The sequence below is a fragment of the Xiphias gladius genome, chromosome 23, assembly GCF_016859285.1.
Source record: "Xiphias gladius isolate SHS-SW01 ecotype Sanya breed wild chromosome 23, ASM1685928v1, whole genome shotgun sequence".
NCBI lineage: Eukaryota > Metazoa > Chordata > Actinopteri > Istiophoriformes > Xiphiidae > Xiphias > Xiphias gladius.
Window position 1 is genome coordinate 22,405,017 of NC_053422.1, and position 19,623 is coordinate 22,424,639.

A 19,623-nucleotide genomic window follows, 5' to 3' on the forward strand; every position below is an offset into this window, starting at 1 on the left:
ATGGTCGGTTCATCGGTCCACGGTGCGCTCTTTCTGTGCGCCTTCCTCCAGCTGTTCGCCCTGCCCGGCGGACAGGTGCCAAACTGCCAGGAGGTGCGCACGGTGTTCCAGTCTCTGCACCCGGGCTCCAAGTGGGTCCCCGAGACCCCGGTGTCAGGTAACTCGTCGTCAACTTCAAGCTTATCCCTACAGTATAGCTCCGTGCTTTTCGCACATGATGTCTGGCAACCGCAGCCTTAGATTGTCTGCACCTCAGTAGGCTTAAACGGGTCTCTGCTGTTTCAGCTCTGACTGTAAACACTCAAATCCAACTCCACTGTTCAGCTTCAGGGGTAGCAACCATTACAACAGTTCTCTAGCGCCGTCGAGCTTCTTTTTTTTTTTTTTTTTTTTTTTTCAAGGCTGCTGACCTCTCCGGTATCAGCACTGGGAGCCAACCCACACACACTCTGCATCCCTCTGGCTGAACATTTACCAACCTGCTCTGGAAAATCTATTGGCCACGTTAAGAATCTTGTCAACATTTTAGGTTCAATTACATAAACCACCGGTAAACTGTTAAATAACGAGCTTGCAGAATCGATTAGTTCTAGTATTGATCCAAACTTGGAGCCGAGTAACCCTCCTTGAAACCCAACTTTGATTTGGTCAGTACTTTAGAACACGAGAAGCAGATGTGAGCCTCTTTCTGCAGGTATCTGTGATGTGGGTTTGAGTCCACTGCTAAGTTTTAGGTTTGTTGCTCCATAGGTGATGATGGAGTGCACACAAAGAAAACGATCAGCACTCCTCCTTTATGAAAGTTGCTTATTTCATATTCCAGGCTGATCTCTTGGCAGCTTTTCCTTTGCCACATTGTCACAGAATATAGATGAGCGGTGTGATATGAGCCGTGACCACCCTGAAAACAATTTTGTAAAAGATGCAATTATCCAAACAGGATAATTTGTTGTTCCCTGGAGCTCAAATGTCTCTGACTCTGTCTCCGATGAGGAAGGGATGCGTCTTGTGAAAAGGGGATGTAGGTGAAATAATTCTGATCTTTGTGGGATCGAGGAACAACTCCCCAGCCTGGTTTGCAGAATACAGCATGTTGGTGTGCTGCTGGAGCCTGTTGCATGAATTCTGATTCAGTATGTAAATGGAGATCCCTCTCACGCGGCTGAATCGCAGCCAGCTGCAAATGTTAATTGGGTGTTTTAGTGTCATGTCAGCACGGGGAAATGCTCCAGGTTAACTGTTTTCTCTCCGTTCCCAGCTTGCGATTCTACCACATCTCACTCCCACCTGATTTAAAAGATGTTTACCAAATAACACTAAATGTTCAGTGAACACGAGAGAGTGTGACCAATCACAAAATGCTTGAAATCAAACAGCAGGAAAGATGTGCAATGCACTTTGAAGCATATTTTGTCATGCTACCGCTACCACATATTAATCTACCATCTGTGGGTGCATACAGCTCCAACCACTGAGCCCTACATTTCTCCATGCATCCATCTTTAGTCACACACCCTCCACCCATAGGCCATCAAGCATTTTATCAGCAAGCCAATTGGGGGGTATTTAGCTTCCTGATATCTGAGGCTGAACAGTCCAGCTGTATGTGAACCTTCACTGAGGAAACGGCCTGAACTGGACACCGAACACACACACACACACCACCCAGCTCATAACTGTTACTCAATTCACGCAGTCAGCCAAAGGACAATTCATCCCAGCCAGTTAAGGCATAGTTTAGTTTACTGGTTCCCAAGATGCTGGTGGATTTTCTGTTGCAGAATAAATTTGGGTTTTATTTAGTGAACTGGTTGTACAGCGAGGGGCTCAAGATAAAAGTCCTGAATTTATACATGTACCGTAAACATGAGCTTTCTGGATTACTCTGTAACAGGGCTTCCCAGACCTAACACAACACAAATGCTGTGTTTGGGCCCCTGGAGACGCTAGGCCCTCTGTAAGTGCTTAAATAACATACTTAATCATTGTTTCATCAGCTTGATATGCATGATATTTCCTGATTTTATGAACAATTTCGTGCGTAAATACACATTTTCATACGTTCTGTATCTGTGATGGGTGCTGACAGAACACAGCACTACCCTCCCACAGCCCGAATAGGTCTGTTAGCATTTCTGCATTTGGAGTTTTCTAAAAGCTTGTCCATAGAAAGTCAGGGAGTTACAACCCTCTGGGTTCTAACTGACCCTAAACATGACACTTTTTGGCAACTTGGCAAACGAAAAGAATATATTTGTGGTCAGGCATAGCTCATATACATCTTAAATATAAAATATAAGTTTTCTTATTTGGTGTAATAATAACTATGTTTAATGGTCATTTCTGTATTTTGTCACCTTCATCAAATGTACAAGTCCAGGTTCTGTCAAAGTGAAGTTTTCTTTCACCTCAATATATTTCTACAAATTTGGTTTCAATAAAGTCATTAGAAAAGAATACAAACATTTAGAGGAAATAAATTGGTTGATTTTTCAGTCATTATTATTAGTTATTACACATATTTGGGTCTGTGGGACCCCAAAAAATAAGGAAGTAAAGTCAACGTTAACAAAACACATGGGTTAATATAAGATGCCCAAATAGACATACATTGTGTAAAAAACTTTATCCCATTGAGTCTCAAATGACTTTCAGGTTTGTCATTAGATATGATTCATACAAGATGAAGTCTGACATTAATCAAATGCCCACATGAACATTAAAATAAGTCTTGCTTGCTGTAATAATTTCACTTTTTATACTATTATAAAGATCCTATCCAAGCACTATCAGCCTATTAGTACAAAAATCCCTCTTTGTGTCAGTCCCCTTTTACTGCAGCTCAGCTGGGTAATACTATCTTGAAAAACGCAAAGAGGGAGTTTCATAAAAAAAGACTGTATTATTTTAGAAGATACCCACTTAATTTGTCCATTTGTCTACCGCTGAAGCCTCATATTAGCTTCAGATAAACTTTCAAATACTTTTTTTGCCCAGAACAAGGACTATTTTGTCCCCCATCACTTACACCGGCAGCGCATTAGGAAGGTTCTTTTAATGGCCAGTATGAACAGGAGGAATGATTGGAGCAAGAAAAACCTGTTTCAGCGTTCATATGGTCTCCCGACTATTGTTTTAAAAATAATGAACCTATCCTTTAAACCTCTGAGGAAAAAAAACATTCCCACCGTGTGCTCACTATTAGCACTTGGAGTATAATAATGCAGAAATGAAACAAATTAAACAGATCTTCTTCAGGGCTCCTGAACCCTCACAGTCCCAGGGAGATCTCAGGACCTCCCTTTAACCACTTCAGGGAAATAGAATGGGATTTGATTTCAGGACTCGTAGCCATAACATACGGATATGAAAATGATTTCAGTGTTTTGATTTGCACAGGAATAATATCCCAAAATCACTTCAGCTATTTCAGATAATGGAGTTAGACCTGCAGTGAGGATGTTGTGTGGCCTTGGCTGTGCCACAGGAAATCTTTCATACTGTGAATTTGTGTCTCTCCACTTTGGCAACAACATTTTTGTTAGAATAATGTGTAAATCCAGAGAGTAGTGACTTTAATCTTGTAAAATTTGTGATTCATTTGATGGAATAATGCAATGATTGCCTTACTTTTCGAATTATGACCCCGTTCCTAAAACACCAAAAATCACATTTACTGCTTTTCCTCCTTCTAACGCATAATTATATATTTAGTTTTTGTAGGTGCTTTTTCCGTGTCAATCTACATATCCACATACTAGAGGAAAAGAAAAAGTAGCTACTGCAAAAACAGTTTCATTATTTTTAAAAGCTTGCATAGTCACATGCTATTTCTAAATAAATGATATAAAATCTGTTCAAAAAAAATGTGACATGTATCAAACTTCGCAGCAATGTTTCCAGTATTTCATAGCTTTCTTTATATCCAGTTGACAGTGACTTGACTTGATCTTTTACGATATTTCATCACTGTATAAATATTTCAAAATTGATAAACTTAATGAGTTACGGTGCAGTGCTTGTACTGTAGGTAGAATTTCCATAAATCCCAGCTCTTCTATTTCTGTCTTAATGAACTGACTTTTTTTTCAGAAGAGCATGAAATATGCAGTCACTTCTCTTATATTTAGTACTGTTATTTACTGTTATTTATTTATTTTTATTTTTTTTTTGGTCATGCCCCATCCATAATATATCCTGGTCATTAATTTATACAGAAAACGCTGGAGGTTTTCAGTCACAGCTACAGCTTCTGTAATTATTCTGAACTTTGTGCTTGCTAAAAATTTGGCATGTAAATGCGGAACAGAGGGCTTGTCCTGCAGTCTAATGTAACACGAGTTCTTCACTGAGGCATACAGCAAATGAAAGATTGATGAAATTAAATTTAGAGGATGACTAGCTGTGATTTGACTGGAGTCATATCACTTTCCGTGTGAGTGTGTGCGTGTGTGTTTTTGTGTGTGTGAGATAGGGAGATGTGAAGTAGCCTGTATTGATATGGAGTATTGTGTGGGGGAGGTGGCTGATTCAGGGAGATGTCCGCAGGAAGGAAGAGCAGAATTCTAATAATGCTGCATGTGGTGCCCGGGGGCAAAACACCAAAAAACAAAAGCGCAAGTTTTTCCTTTCCACCAGTGTGATTCAAAAGAAGTGAGAGCAGAAGAACGACGTTGAAGGAGAGATATGAAAAAAAAAAACCCAAAACCTAAGACAGCTGTAGCAGTGCTACCACTCATGTGTTTGCTGTGGCTGTTGCTGTGGGTGGTTGTAGTGTCTGAGGGTGAAGGTGTGTCGTGGTGTATGTGCGAGAGGCGCACGAGCAGAGCCGAGCGCTTACCCGCCGACATGAGTGTGAAGGCATCTCCATCAGTGTCAGTGGCGCTTCGAGCGGAGGATGTGGTGGTTCTCTGACAGCAGCGGCTGACCTGATTCAAGAGAGGGGCATCAGATTCCCACTGAATGGAAGAGTAATGCAAGTTTGCCGGAGGCCTAGGTGACAGCTGCCACTTATTTCAACAGAAAATCCTGCACAGTGGTCCTGCAAGAGAGGAGTTTTTTCTTCTTTTTCTTTTTTTGGCTGTGAGCTGAAACAATTTTAGCTTCATGTTGTTCGATATTTTGTAGCAGGATGCCAAAAAAAAAAAAAAGTCCAGGGGATGTGGACTCCTCAGATATTAGCGGCAGGGTCAGGTCATCCAGGCTTGTTGTTTATCATGTAAAACTGAACAACAAAGAACAAACACTCCTGCGGATTAAATGACACTGGACACGACTAATAGGTGGACCGGTTTGACCTGTAGCAGGAGCTCTTTTTTGTCTAATTAAGCGCTGACTTGTGTTTTGTTTATTCAGTTTTTCTCTTCTTAAAAATTCCTCTTTAATGAAGGGCTCTTGTGTTTTGTGTACACTTAAAAAACTCTTTCACATTCATGCTTCCAGCTTTCAAATTATTGCTTCATCAAACGACTTGAAGTAGAGCAGTGAGCAAAGCACTAAAAATACTTAAAACAATTGTAATCCCCAGTAGCTAATGATATTATTATTTCTTAGGTTGGTTGTAATTTGCGCTATCTTTATTTCATTTATTGTCTCTACAAAGTGACACTGGCTCATTTTGCCCTGGAGAGGAAGCCATGGATTCCCACATGCTTCCACTCAACACTGGTAGCTGATGTATAATTTATGCTCATAATGAACAGCTTTTAACATATTCTATATCTTAATACAACTTGTTTTTCCCCCATGGTCTCCATCATTAAACTTGCATAGAAATAGCTTTGTAATTGGTGCTGGGAAACGTAGGGACACATACTGTATTTCTGGCTGCCCCCGTTCCCTTGGCTTTGGGTCCCTAAGCTTGTTAAAGATGTGAGGAGAGGGACCCCTCTTGACGTCTGTGTGTACACAGGACTGTTTGAGCCCCTGCTGGAGTTTTCACCCATGGCATTTCAGCTAAAACTTTCTGTCGTGATAGAAGCAGCTAAGGACTGTCAGATAAGGCAGTGACAAAGTGGATGGCAATCAATGTGTTCTTAAAAAAGGCATTCAAAGACCTTGACTCTCATGAAAACGGCTGCTGTTCTGCATGTCGAGTTGTCTGGCTCACCATTTCAGAGTATTGATTGAAAGTACATATTCATTTAAAGGCATCACCTTGAACTGGGATTGTATGTTGGGGAAATTTACATCTAAATTGCTCCTAGCTCACACTGTCTTTCTTCATTTTGTTTGAGAGAATTGGCCATCAGGACACAAAAATCGATTAATTAACCAATAACAGACTGATAGAAAGGTGCTCTCGGTGCTCGATGGCTATTAAGCTCAAGCTAGGTGAAGTGGAACAAGCTCAGAACAAATCTGAGCATGGATGACAAGGAGTACAACGAAGAAGAAAAAAAGGAGGGGGAGGAGAAAGAAAGCAAAAAGGAGAAGCAGGAAGCTTATACCCAAGGGATCTGTCAGTCAGAAAGAGGGTTTTATTTGGACGGTGTGATTTCATTATTTGTGAAACTCTACAGGGAATCGTTTCCCTGCTGAATCCATCACTTATTCCTCACCGCTGTGGAACATCTGTAATGAAACACACCTATCATCTGCAAAAAGAGAAAAGTGCAGATGAAACTGTCTGTTTTGCCGGAGATAATTGCTAAATCCCCGGCTCTTCTCTGCATCAGGCCACGCTCACCTCACCTATGGTGCTATTGACAGCTTAATAATTTTGCCCCTGCAGTCTGAAATTAACTTGATGTTATCTGTCAGGAGTCCTTTGTCTGTATTGATTTAAGATATTAAGCCTGTCAGTATGCATACAAAAGGTGCTGTTTGACAGTTTATTGCCTGTTTTACTCATTAGACTGTACACCTGAAACCCTGATGGGAGTCAGGAGTGAGCTGAAGCTGTTATGTGTTTGACCCCCCAGTACTTATTAATTATCAAGACTGTCACTCTGTTGCGTCTCCTGCTAGTTTAACTTCCCTCCATGCCCGCTGTTGTCATTGTTCCAGTCTGAGCTCTGTTTATGAAAGATTTATTGTCTTGAAGATCTCAAAGAGACAAAGCCGCAAAACAATAGAGATTTTCAGATTAAGATAAACCCTCAGTCTCGACAAAAGCCTTTCCTTTGTCTTTTGACACGCTTGTTATCAAGACTAATATATATATATATATATATATATATATATATACGTAATATATACATTCACAATCCAAGCCCTCCCTCCTAATTAATCGCTCCGCTTCCGTCTCTTCATCCTCCGCACCCCAAGCCGCTGAAGTTGGCAGACTCCCCTGACATTTGTTTACTACGCCATCAATCAGGCCCTTGTCACTGATGCCTCTCAGGCAGCAGATCCTGCAGACAACACCTCGACACATCTTCGCACGTTACAACTGCAGCCTCCGCTGAAGCTTTCAAAAGCCACATGGGACAGAAAGACTGAGAAGGGGGAGCACCAGAGAGAGGGATTTTCACAGGCGCTCTTCTCTGTACTTAGAGATCAGGTGTTTGTGCATTATTTGTGTCTGCGTGTGCATCATTTTAAAGGAGTGATTTGGGAATAAGGTGGAGATTTATAGCTTGTGTATAGAAAGTTCATATTCCACTTTTCTTTGTCTAAGGAGGTATTTTGCCACAGAAATGTGTGATGTTAACTCTTCTGTAAAGGCATCATTGTGTAAAAAAAACACGTTAGTTTTAAGTACAGTACAGCATAATCTCCTCTCTGAACTTTTAGAATAGAGTCCATACATTACAGTCTTACTGTGACATTGTGACAGTAGAGGTGTATTCACATATTAAACAAGATAGAAAAGCTCTTTATGAAAAATGTCCTTCAGTCCATCATCACAGAAAATTGCGGTTCATTCACCATCTCCACTCCAGCAGCTGAGGCTCCTTTGCTATCCTTGATCAGACTTCTAACCACGTAGTCTTTATCTCCCTCCTCACTAAGATTTTTTTCAAATTAAATGAATTTCTCCAGGGTGTTTGTTCTTTGATCTGGTTGTGTACGGCTACATCGCCCCAATGAAACATCCTTGTCACCTCAGTTTTTCTTACACTGGCTTACATCTGCAACTTTCAAAAGAGCTCTGGGAATCCAATTATTTCTCATCTGTGTAAACAACCTTTAGTGTCTGTGGCCAGGTGCAGAGATGTTTCATCACCTTCAATCTTACTTGTGGCTGTTTTTTTTTATGTCATACATAGTGAAAGCATGCTGAAACCTGGGTTTGTTTGTTTGCACGCTGCACTGCTCCCAGCTCTCATATTTGTGCCTAAAAAATACTTTTTTTTTGATCCTCGGTGTGAAAAGTGTAGCCTCGAGTGGTGTGAAAGTTTTCTGTTGACCAAACTGATCTCTGAGGAGAACAACACAGCCTTGGTGTATCGCTTACATTTGTGACTCATTTTTTAAGCAGCAATTTATTTTTGATTTCAACCCTGCTAAATAGCACAGCCTCCACATAATAATCATAAGCTCATTAAGGCTGCAAAATCTGCTGTAGATAGTGTTTCCTGTGTTTAGCATGCAGAGGATGCTACTGAATCTTTTTTTGTGTGTATGAGAAGGAAGAGTTTTCTGTTTTTGAAAATGAAACAGCAGTGGCTCCCCAGCTCCTTCCCCCCTTGCTCATCCAAACTCGTGTCCTGTCTCTGCTGATTTCCTGCCAGGTTCAGATCTGCAGGTTTGCCAAACCAAAGGCCCGACCTGCTGTTCCAAGAAGATGGAGGAGCGGTATCAGGTAGCCGCACGCAGCAATATGGAGTCTGGCCTGCAGGTTGTCAGTGCTCAACTCAAACGCCTCATCATCCAGAATGCTGCCATATTCCAAGGTAAGCAGTGAGTACAGTTTGTCAAAACCTGTCTCAAACAGTCAAGACAACTTTAACTGGCACAGAGAAGAGGCAACACTATAATTACAAACATTTAAACTGATAATTGACGCCCTCAAATCAAGACTGAGGATCCACTTTCTTGGCTACACGTCCCTGTTCATGTCAGCAGCTCACTCCTCCAGGCAGTGAGTCACATATAACTGAAGCACAAACATAATGCACGCAGAGATGAGACGTTCAGCTGCTGTTCTACTAAATGTTAGAATGGCAGAGACGTGCGGTTTAAGTGACTTTAGATGTAGTGTGGTTGCTGGTGCCAGACATGTTGTTCCAGAAAGTGACAGTCTCCTGAGATTTTGGCGCACTGCAGTCAGCGATGACTGTTATTCACAGTGAAAAACACCAGTCAGCAGTGGTCCTGGAAACCATTCCCGGATGACAGTGGTCAGAGGAGACTCACTGGTTGGACTTGGTAGAGTATTGAGAATACCTACTCGGTGCAACAGTAATGTGAAAATTGTCAAACCTGGAGATCCCGAGTTTCAGCTCCTTACAGATGAGAACAGGAAGATGAAGGTACAGGAGGCAGGTGACTGCTAAAAGTGAATGACTAAACATTGTAATGACACCTAGGCTAACCATGGTGGATACGGAAAAGTCAGTGGGAACTATGTTGCCAAATTGTTGCTTTAAAGAACTGAGGCTGCTCTGGAGGCCAAATAAAATCGCAGCTGGCACCAAGTTGTACAAAATGCAGCATCCACTGAGGCATTTCTTTTAATTGACTCATTGCTAGTTGTCACCAAAATGGTTGTGAGATCATCGTTTAAGGTGCAAGGGTCCCCTTTTCCTTTTCGTTATTTCTGTCTAAAAGTTTCCTTTAAAGTTCTCAAGTGTTTGACAACATCTTCAATTAAGCAGCAACAACAATGATCATTAATAAGGCCTACTAATCCTAGTCGAGGAATAGTTTGACATCTTGGGTAATAGCTGTCTTGCGGTGACGGCATACCACTCTCATGTCTGTTTGATAAATATGAAGCTACAGCCAATAGCCAGTTAGTTCAACTAAGCATTACGACTGTAGAAAGCTTCAGAAGCGCTGGATGGCGAATTCTGTCACCTTTGGACAGAGCCAGGCAACTCATTTCCCCTTTTTTCAAGTTGCTAAACTAAGGTAACTAACTTAGCTTTCAGGCATGATAGTGGTATTATTCTTCTCATCTAACTCTCTGCAATAAAGTGTATTTCCCAAAATGTTCTGACAAAATTTTAATACTGTTAATCAATGTGTAGTGTCCGTGTTTAAAAAACAATAAATAAAGTAAAACAAATGAGTAAAATGAAGGATAAAAAGTCTGAGAATAAGATTATGAAAAACAATGGCAGAGCTACTTTTGGATTTGAGTGCTCTCTTTGCACCGGTAGAGTATTAAAAGCAAATGGACCACCCCCCTCCAAAAAAAAGGCTTTCCTGTCAGCTAGTGCATTTTGAATTTCTGGGGGATGAGGTTAATTCTCTCTCTTGTGGGCTTCTGCAGTTGTGCAACTTTTAAGAGAAGAAATAATACTGTCTTTCTATTACAAATGAAAAGTTTAATTCTTATGCAACAAAACACACCTTTGTTCACTTCAATACACTCAGGGATTTTGCTGTTACAACCTTACTCGGTCTCGTATGACCGGTAGCTATTAGTGGCTAATGTTAGCTCACTTTTGCTAGATGTTGCTGCTGTGTTATACCCCTTTTATGGCAAAATTAGCGTGTATGCGGGATTTTTAAACGTGGGTAAACCTGCTGAAAAAAGGGCGATTGATTCCTTTCCCATTGCCAGTAGTTTGTCTTTCTTTTTTTTAAATTTTTATATTATTTATTAATTTATTTTTCTTTTCTGTGTGTCACGTTTGACATCACAAATGCGCCGGAAAACAGGTTTAGTAAACAGTAGAAAGCAGCATGGAAACCAGTGACTATGTCATGGTGTTTACTTTTTAATATCTTTTACTTGAGTCATAGCAGTGCGCCGGAAAAGGGGCAAACAATTAGCGTGTCCACCCCAGTGTCATGTTTCCATCACGGCCGAATGGTGCTGGAGCTGATAAATACCCGTGAATGTATGCCAATAATATCCTTTCCCACTGAAGACAAAAGCCAGATGTTAGAGGGTTTTTTGTCCTGTGTGAGAGGGGCTATACTGACATAACTGAGTCATTTTGTTGACTTTATCTACTCTTCTTTACTTGTACTACTCTATATTTGATGTTTATAATTGCTACTATACAGCAAAGGTTATTTAGGGCCACTATAACAAAACTTCAACATACATTGGGAGTGACGGCTGTAAACTTTAGAACTTGGTTTCAAGTAAACTCCCTAATGACAAAGGGGTACACAACTTTTCTTTCACAGTGCAGCCATATTAGCAAGAGTTGTTGTGAAAGATCGCTTTCACGTTTAATGCTGAGCTTTTGTTATCACCCTACACAGGCCTTTTCAATGCAGTACAGCAACTCGGTTCATTGTCTTGGGGTTTCCACTCTAAGTGGGATGTGTGGACTCACTGGGACAACTTTTTGGAGAACGCGCACTCATGGCTTGTGGAACGCAGCACCATCGTGACATGCTAATTAAAACTTGAGGTTTAATGGGGACCATGGGGTTTGACTTGGTTGTTACACACTAACTATGTTAGAGACTGCCACTGTGGTTTGGCTGCACTTTCCTAGAAGGGGTTCAATACTAATTGCTTTAGCATAGGACTTGAGAGAACTCCCCAAACAGCCTGAAATCCTTTTAACATCCTGGTCTTATCTATCTTCCCCTTCTTCATTTTCAGCCTCTCTTTCTCTCTTCCCCTCTGTTCTTCTCTATCTCTCTCTCTGACCCTGTCATCTTCCCTCTCCATCTCTGTCTCGCTCCATCTATTTGACTTTTCTTCCTCCGTCTCTCTTTCTCTCTCCGTCTGTCTCTTCCTCTCGTTTTCATGCTACTATTGGGAATTGAGTGCACGCCTTTTTTGCAATCTTCTTTGCTGCTTTCTGTCTCTTTTCTTCAGCGCTCACTTCTGCCAGAGATCAAAGGGCTTCCCCTTTCCACCCCTCTATCTCCCATGTCTGAGTGCTCCCTCTATCCTTGCATCCCCTCTCCTTCCAGCTCCACCTGCCTTGTTCTGCTTTCCCAAGCCTCAGACTACACCAGAGGTTTTCACCCTTTTGAAGTCAACTTTTCCAAACAATAGAAAAAGTAATCGCTCTGTCTATCTTTGTCTTTTAAGCAGTTAGATGACAGGCAGCTTTAACATTAGGCTTCTTCAAGATCAATACCAGGAAATAGGTAAGGCATTAGGAATTTCTAATGATGTGTGGCTCTTGTGCAGAAAGTCTCATATGCCATTTGACAATCTAATGAGCCTTAGCTGATCTCTTTATAATATTCCAGACTACCTAACGGATAAACTGCAGCATCCACTCTGATGTGTGACAGACTCTTGGATTTCATTTTGATTCACATTAGCAAGACGATAACACCATCTTCCCCCGCGTGCTGTGATTGCTTGGCACTCAGTGGCCTGATGTTGTCAATTTAGTTCGAAATGAGAATCTCTAAACCTTTGCAGGATGCTCCTCTTTAAATCAAATTTTTTTAAAATGAGAAGCAGATTTCGTGCATGCTGAGAATTTAATTTGGTGTATAAATTATGGAGTCCAATATTTCTGAAGAGTGTATTAGTATGTTATGCTCCACGTCACATAACTTGATACATGACTTTGATTGCGCGCGCAGCATAAAGGTGACACGAGTACTTAAAGGGGCACTCCACTGATTTTACACATCAAGTTCAGTTTACTCACCATGGGATGACCTTCCAGTGATGGGCAAAACTAATTTGCCTAAACATAACAATAAAATTGTTTAATCATGCTGAAGTTGCCAGGAGCGGATATTGTGTCGCAAGATCAGATATTGTAGGGAAACAAATGAAATACATTGTCAGTGAACCAAGTACACTCAGTATCAGCATTTTGCAACTTAGTTGATACATTCATTGAAAACATTGCTCATTATATTAACAAAAACTTAATCTTTAATCTTTTGAAACATAGTTGCTCTTGCAAATTAGCAGTAGTAAGTGTAATTTCTAAGAGAAGAAGTTGCAAATTGTCTGTTTTGTCCAACCAAGGTATTCATTCTACGATGATATGAGACGGAAAAAAACTGAGCATTTTTGCTTAAGAAATGACTATGAGCATGTGAGTAACTGTTTTCAGAGAGTTTCCATCTCGTACACTAATTAGAATGAGACCAAAAAGACAGTTGGGAAATCAGTGTGTGTACTGTATGCGTGAAGGTCTGTGGCAAACTCATTCAGCGCTACTTTGGGGCTGTAACACTTTTCTGATTCCAATACAGAGTCGGCTGACTACGGCACAGATTTATGTGTCACGTCTGTGATGTGATTATACTTAACATCCCCTATCATCCCCTCTCTCTCACCCATCCTCTCTGTCTTTATCTCCTGTATAACTGCCCGGCGAAGCAGAAACTCATCCAAAACCATCTTCTGGCATTTCGGGTGATTGGCAGCTCTAATTGTCGTTATTTCCCCAGCGACATGTCCTTCAGAGCTCTGCTGGTGCAGATTAGAAATTAGATTATCCTTCCTTGTTAATGAGACAAGTTTTTATTTAAGTTTTTCAAAATAATTTGTTGGGGTTATTATTGTATAAGAGCTGAAAGCCACTGTGGCTGAGAGGCAGTGCAGGCAGGATCTGGGTACTTTTTGTTGTGCAGTGCTTGTGTAAAATGACACATCAGAAAATGAGCCTCCCCTGACTGCAGTGCTTGGTGGGGAGAACAGGACCACACGACTGTCTGCTCTGTGTCAGCACAGCTCGTTGCTTCGCTGCAGCCCAAGGAAGAGGCTTCACCCAGAGGGTAGTCGCACTCAAGTCCAAAGAGCAAAAGCAATTAATAAACATGAGAGGACAAGATTGGCCCGATTGCTTATAAATTCAAATAAGTGGGGAGGAAAGTTGCAGGGTGAGTGTGTGTGCTGATATCAGAGAGTCTGTGTGATATCTGCTGAAGAAAGTGGGACAGCCAGCCTGGTGCTCCTGGAATGACTCAATGAGTCCATAGAAGGCTGGCACAGTGGGGTGTTCCAAAACAGGTCTAACTTGGACTACTTTCAGACAGCATGAGGGCGATCTGTATGTGGCTTCACTCATTGCTGGAAGGCAGGGGAGCTTTCTCCACTTTACTCTGAGCTGACGCTCTGTAAATGATTAGGAGTTTGGAAGGAGCTTGAAAAGATGCTCATTTCTTTTCATCAAACATTAAGACCTAACCTGCGGTTGCACTGCTCAATAAACCTGCCGAATAACAGCGAGGACATAGGCACACACACGCCATAGTTTAAAAAGTTCATTCAACAAAAGCGTGAATAATTCTTCTTTTGTGTCCTTGAGTTTTTCATACCTCATTCCTAGCGGGCCAACAAATTAGCATCTCATTAGCAGTCTCGAAATATTCTATCGACTTCCCGCACTTCTTCTGGATGGGTTTTAATTACTCTAAGTGTATAAGGAATTAGAATGGCAGACCCCTGTGGCCCTGCTGGAGGTGGTTGTTGACCTTGAGAGGAGGTTGCCCTCATTTGTCTCCAGTAGTGCTGAATGGACATTTGCCCTGGCAGTAACCCAAACGGGATGTGGCAGGAGCTGGATGATGCAGAACCTGGCAGGCCTGAGCTTCCTCTCCATCCAGCAGCCAATAATCAAAATCAGACCTCCCTGCCCTCTGCAACCATTCCCTGTCTCCTGCTCGTTAGCTCGATCCTAAGTGCTCCAGGCGTCTGGCCTAAGCAGGCCTTTCCCCTGTTCTTTCCATCATCTACTTTCCAATAATCATCCCCTGCCTTGCCCTCTCCATGGAGTCATTTTGTCTTCTGGAGAAGTTTCCCCAAGTAATCCAATAACAGGGAGGACTGGTGGGATGTATGCCTGCTGCGAGATGTCTGACGTTGTTTACTTGCTGCCCCAAGCTAATCTAATAACTTAATGATGGGGAGAGGCAGTTTTGCTATGTCCAATGGGCTCCTTCGAGCATCGTTTACCAGACACGATGGGGTATACCAGCCATTATTACATCTTCTTCTATCAGCTCGTAATTTGGTTTTAACTTAATTGCTGTGTTTTATCATTATGCATCACTTATTATTTTGCTTGTAATGAGATTTTCAGGACTTTTTCAGAACTCCGCTGGGCTGGCAAACTGTTGTATGGATTGATACTTAATAAAGCAGTGTAATTCTGGTGAGTGCTGTCTGTTTGAGTCCTATGGTTTCTCTTGGGGCTCTGGAGCCACAAAGGAAAAAGTCAGTGTGTCTTTGCAGTGAACGGCCTGAGAGAACATGTTAGCGTTTGTGAGCCCGAGGAAGAAACATCAGCTGCAGACACACAAGCACAAAGCATCCAGGTACAGCAAATGCACCAGTGATGCCGCCATTCTTATCATTTCCTCTCATAATTCAGTCTGTTGTTTGTGGAGACAGTCTAATAAAAAGCAGTCACTAACCAGAGGCACATACAAAATAGACGTTTGGGTGCAGTTTGCCACAGAATAAAGATGACATTGTTAGCATGAGAATCAAATGTGTGTTTTCCCGGTGTGTCACATTTTCCCCATGTCTGTCAGACAGGAGCCTCCTCAAGTTCAAGTTTTATTTTTTTTTTTATTGAACTATAAAAAGTGAGAACAGATAATGTGAGCTTGTTAAAAAAGAGTTTAATTGTAAATCATATACAAAAAATATGTATGCTGCCACACATGTATATAAAAATATATGTTTGTAGCCTCATAGAAGCCACTGTTCTGAAAGGAAAATAGCTCCAGAAAGTGAATAAATTCAGTGTTTCTAAGATGTATTTTATGCCAGCAGTTATTTGAAATCTTGTCTGATTTGATGTTACAATTCTCAGATGAAGGATTTCTCTTGTTAAGAATAGTTTAGTATTTTCACCCATTATTTGTCTTCTCTTCAAATGCTATTTAAGCAGCAATTTCAATCATTATCAAAATCTCTTACCTCCTCAAAAAGAACACTTGCCCAAAATAAGGAAAAATAAACAGAATTCAAAACAATTCCTCTGAGAAAAGTAAAATGTCTGTACAAACAGTGGAGTGGTGACTAGCAACTGAACAGCCTGATGATTATTTCCTTGGGCAGCTACGCTCTTGTCTTCTGCCTCGTCCCCACTCAGTCACTTCTAGGACTTGATCTTGGCTCAATGTCAACCAGCAAGGCGTCCAGTGGGAGGCATTCAGGAAGGATAAAGGAGCAAATATTGTAGCCACAGGTAGTCCGCTAGTGACTTCAGCTGACTGGGCTTCCTGTTTTTCAGGAAGCTAATTTTTTACTGCCCTAAGGTGGGTATTTATGCACATAACATGACTTGTGATGCTTCCACAGACTGGGGTGCCATTTGTCTTTTGTCAAGTTCCAGCAAATTTGAACTGACATATCATTCATTCTAATAAATGTGAACACAACTCAAATAGTCTGTCGTAAATTACTTTGTAGAAATGATGTTGTTCTGTTCAGTCCCAGTGCCTCCTCTGCCAGTGACAAGCCAACATTACTGTAATGCTGGACTATTTTACAAAGGCAGCAAACAGCCTTACCTTTATCCATGATATTGTCTATATTGTTTCGAATCCAAAGTGTTTCCATGCATTACTTCTCTGATGGTTTGGTGTCATGGTTATGTGTTCACCATGGGTCAACATTTCTAGTTTTTGCTCAAGCAAAGAGGACATAACTCCCCTGGATGTGTACTTGAAGTGCAACAAGGCATGCGTTGGGTCATATTTCAGGAATGCCCTGCGCTGGACTGGAGTACCGAGCATGGCCTGCTTTGCTCATACACTGAGAATTTGGAATTCAAACTGATTTATTATGGATTGAATATTTAATTTTGTTCAATGATCAAATGGTTGTTCCGATTTTTTAACAAAACGTCACAGCCCTAATGGTAACCATCTCAAGGCGGGTTCGCATTTGACCCAAAGCTGTGAATGACTTTTGAGGTTGCAGCCAATCGCTGTGGACCACTGCTTGAACTGAACGATGGATGAAAAACTAATAGTTTGTGTGACTTTCCAGAACAGTTCAATAACAAGGTAACTTCATTCTGCAACCAAACCAGAAAAGACATTTGCTTGGCAAAATATCAACATGCAGATGCAGTGACACAGTTTGAGTGTCTGAAACACAGTGATGTCCTGCTGTGTAATTAAGTGCCACCAGGAATTCTGGAGCTGTAAATACTGCACCAAGCAAACCGCAGAGCAAGACCCTTGTTTTTCAGCTGTAGCGTGAATACACCCTAATGGTTGAGCATCAAAAATGTTTTAAAATAGTGACAAAATTTAAAGACAAATCCTCTACTGAAGACAAAAAAATGACAGCGCTTGACTGAAGCGCGAGTATTAGTCATAGATAACTGATAACAAAACTATGAAATTTGCCTTTGTAGGCTCTGCTATGATTATCTAAACTAAGCACGCGTCAAGAGCATTGAGCGATTCAAATTTATTGTATAAAAAGATGAATTTTAAAATCATTTTTGTTAGAAATGCATCAAATAACTTTTAATGTGTTGTTCTTAAAGATTTTCAAGACCTCACCTGCATTTCAAGGGACTCTAATATTTATAAACTCTGGCCTAAAATACCACAAGAACTTAGGTCAAGGGTTAACTCTCTTGGGTAAACCATCCTAAAGGAGGGGAATAATCGCTGTTGTTGTCCCCACAGCCTCACAAACCAGAAGGAAAGGCTGTTGAAAGGCTGAACATGAAATCACCTCATCCTGGGAATCATTTCACTTCTTATTCACCCCAGATAAACCTCTCTATTTCTTCATCATTTTTTACATGCTTTCAGTTTTCATTGTTTGGCTTTGAAACTGTCTGCCTTTTTTATGCGGGTTTTATGTAGGTTGCCAGGCGCTCCTTTCTCCACGGGAGGCCTCAGCATCCTATTCCCAACAGGACTGGGTTCCTGGCTTAAAGTGCTTCTGTTGTTTCGCATGCTTCACAGTACACCTTTTTAATCATGCCTCTGTCTTTTGATTTGACCACACTCAAACCCCAAAATGCGACGGCTGTCTCTCTGCTGATAATATGTCAGCCAGTCAGCACAATAGGGGGGGGGTTGTATTTGCATATTATTTCAGTTGTGGCTCTGGAAATCTTCAATAGCAGAATTATCACCCCAGAAAGAAAAGAGACAACTCTTTCAGACTTACAGTTTGGGCTGTTCATCTTCCGCATTTCCACCATTATACTTTAACAAAGGCTAATTTCGCCACTGAGATCAAGAGTCGGTGTATATATATTCATTCTGGGAAGACCTGTGGAGAGGAGGACTGGTTAGCTTTGCTTTTGAGCTTGATTTAGAAATAAGGGGAAAAGATTAAAAGGCAAATGGCCTTAAAAAGTTGTGAATGTTTTATTTTGATAGTGCTTGTTCTAGCTTGTGTCGTTGAATGTTTCTTGTGAACACCATTGTCTTGCTTGATAAAGGAAAAGCTTTCCTGAATTTAAAATGATGTTTTTACTAGCAGTTGCATCTCCAAATATACTCACCCCCCTTTCTTCTTTAGCTTTAAGGCTACACTCTTCCCACTGCTTTACTCTTCCCAGACCAGAGACTACACTTAGCTCTGACGGATCTGCCTCATTAGATTCATTTATTTTCATTGAGTCTTTGCAGAGAGACCTGAGTTTTTTTGTTCAGCTTTGGTGTCACCTCACCAGAGTATTATCTGTAGGGAGAACACATGATTTCTGTTGGTCTTTACAATTCCTACGCCACCTACCCCGTCGTGTTCTTAACAATATGACAAAAGTTGTCATGAGTGGTTTCTAGGGATGAGCATGGCTCTTCATGTTTGAGCCACATTTTAATGATGTGCCCTGTTGCACTCCTCTCCAGCTGAATTTCATCATACAGGAAAAACAAACAGTGTGGAGTGAAGATCAAAGTGTCATTTGAAATGCTATCATCAAACCGAGCTGAAGGGACTGACAGCTCCTCCCAGCTCCAGCTGAGAGAAGGATCCTTTGTTTCTTTCAACGTCTGATGACTAGTGCATCAGCTGGGATGGAGAGGAGAGGAGAGGAGAGGAGAAGAAAGGAAAGGAAAGAAGAGGAGAGCAGAAGGAAAGAAAAGGAAATGAGGAGAGAGGAAATGAAAAGAAAGAACAAGAGGAAAGAAAAGGAGAGGGTGAAGAGTGAAAGCAGCATATTGACATGAACACATCTCATACTGAGCTAACGAGCTCCTTTAAATGAATCACCCAGCGTCTTCATACATCATGTGAGACTTTTTTCCAGCTTAATGGATGATAACAAATCTGCTTTTCAGAAATACCCACAGTTCTATTTAATCAAAAGGGGTTCTCTGAGCTAAATCAATGCAAATGTAAAATCACATTTGAATAGCCACATCTATTAACAAGACGTGTTTGAGAAAGTACACATTTGTCTTCATATAAACCTAAATGGAGGCTATTCTTAGATGTCACTTTGTTTATATTTATCCTCACTCCAGGGCAGGCATATTCAGTACAAATCTAGAGCCTGAATGATTTTTTACAGCTCATGTGTTGTGGCTGCTAAACTTCCCTCTCCCTTTTACTACCTTTTACTACTACTGCTATCACTCCCTCAGTCTGAAGTTATTTGAATTCAGCTCTGTGGGGGCAACCCCAGC

At 41.1% G+C, this 19,623-nt stretch overlaps 1 protein-coding gene across 1 annotated transcript in view; it reads left to right on the top strand.

The window, feature by feature from the left end:
* gpc3 (glypican 3) overlaps positions 1 to 19,623 on the top strand; it is a 98,285-nt gene continuing 78,662 nt past the window's right edge. The window contains exons 1-2 of the mRNA XM_040120219.1: positions 1 to 157; positions 8,679 to 8,840. Of these exons, the coding sequence (XP_039976153.1) occupies positions 1 to 157; positions 8,679 to 8,840 (319 nt within the window). The remainder of the gene's footprint in view (positions 158 to 8,678; positions 8,841 to 19,623) is intronic.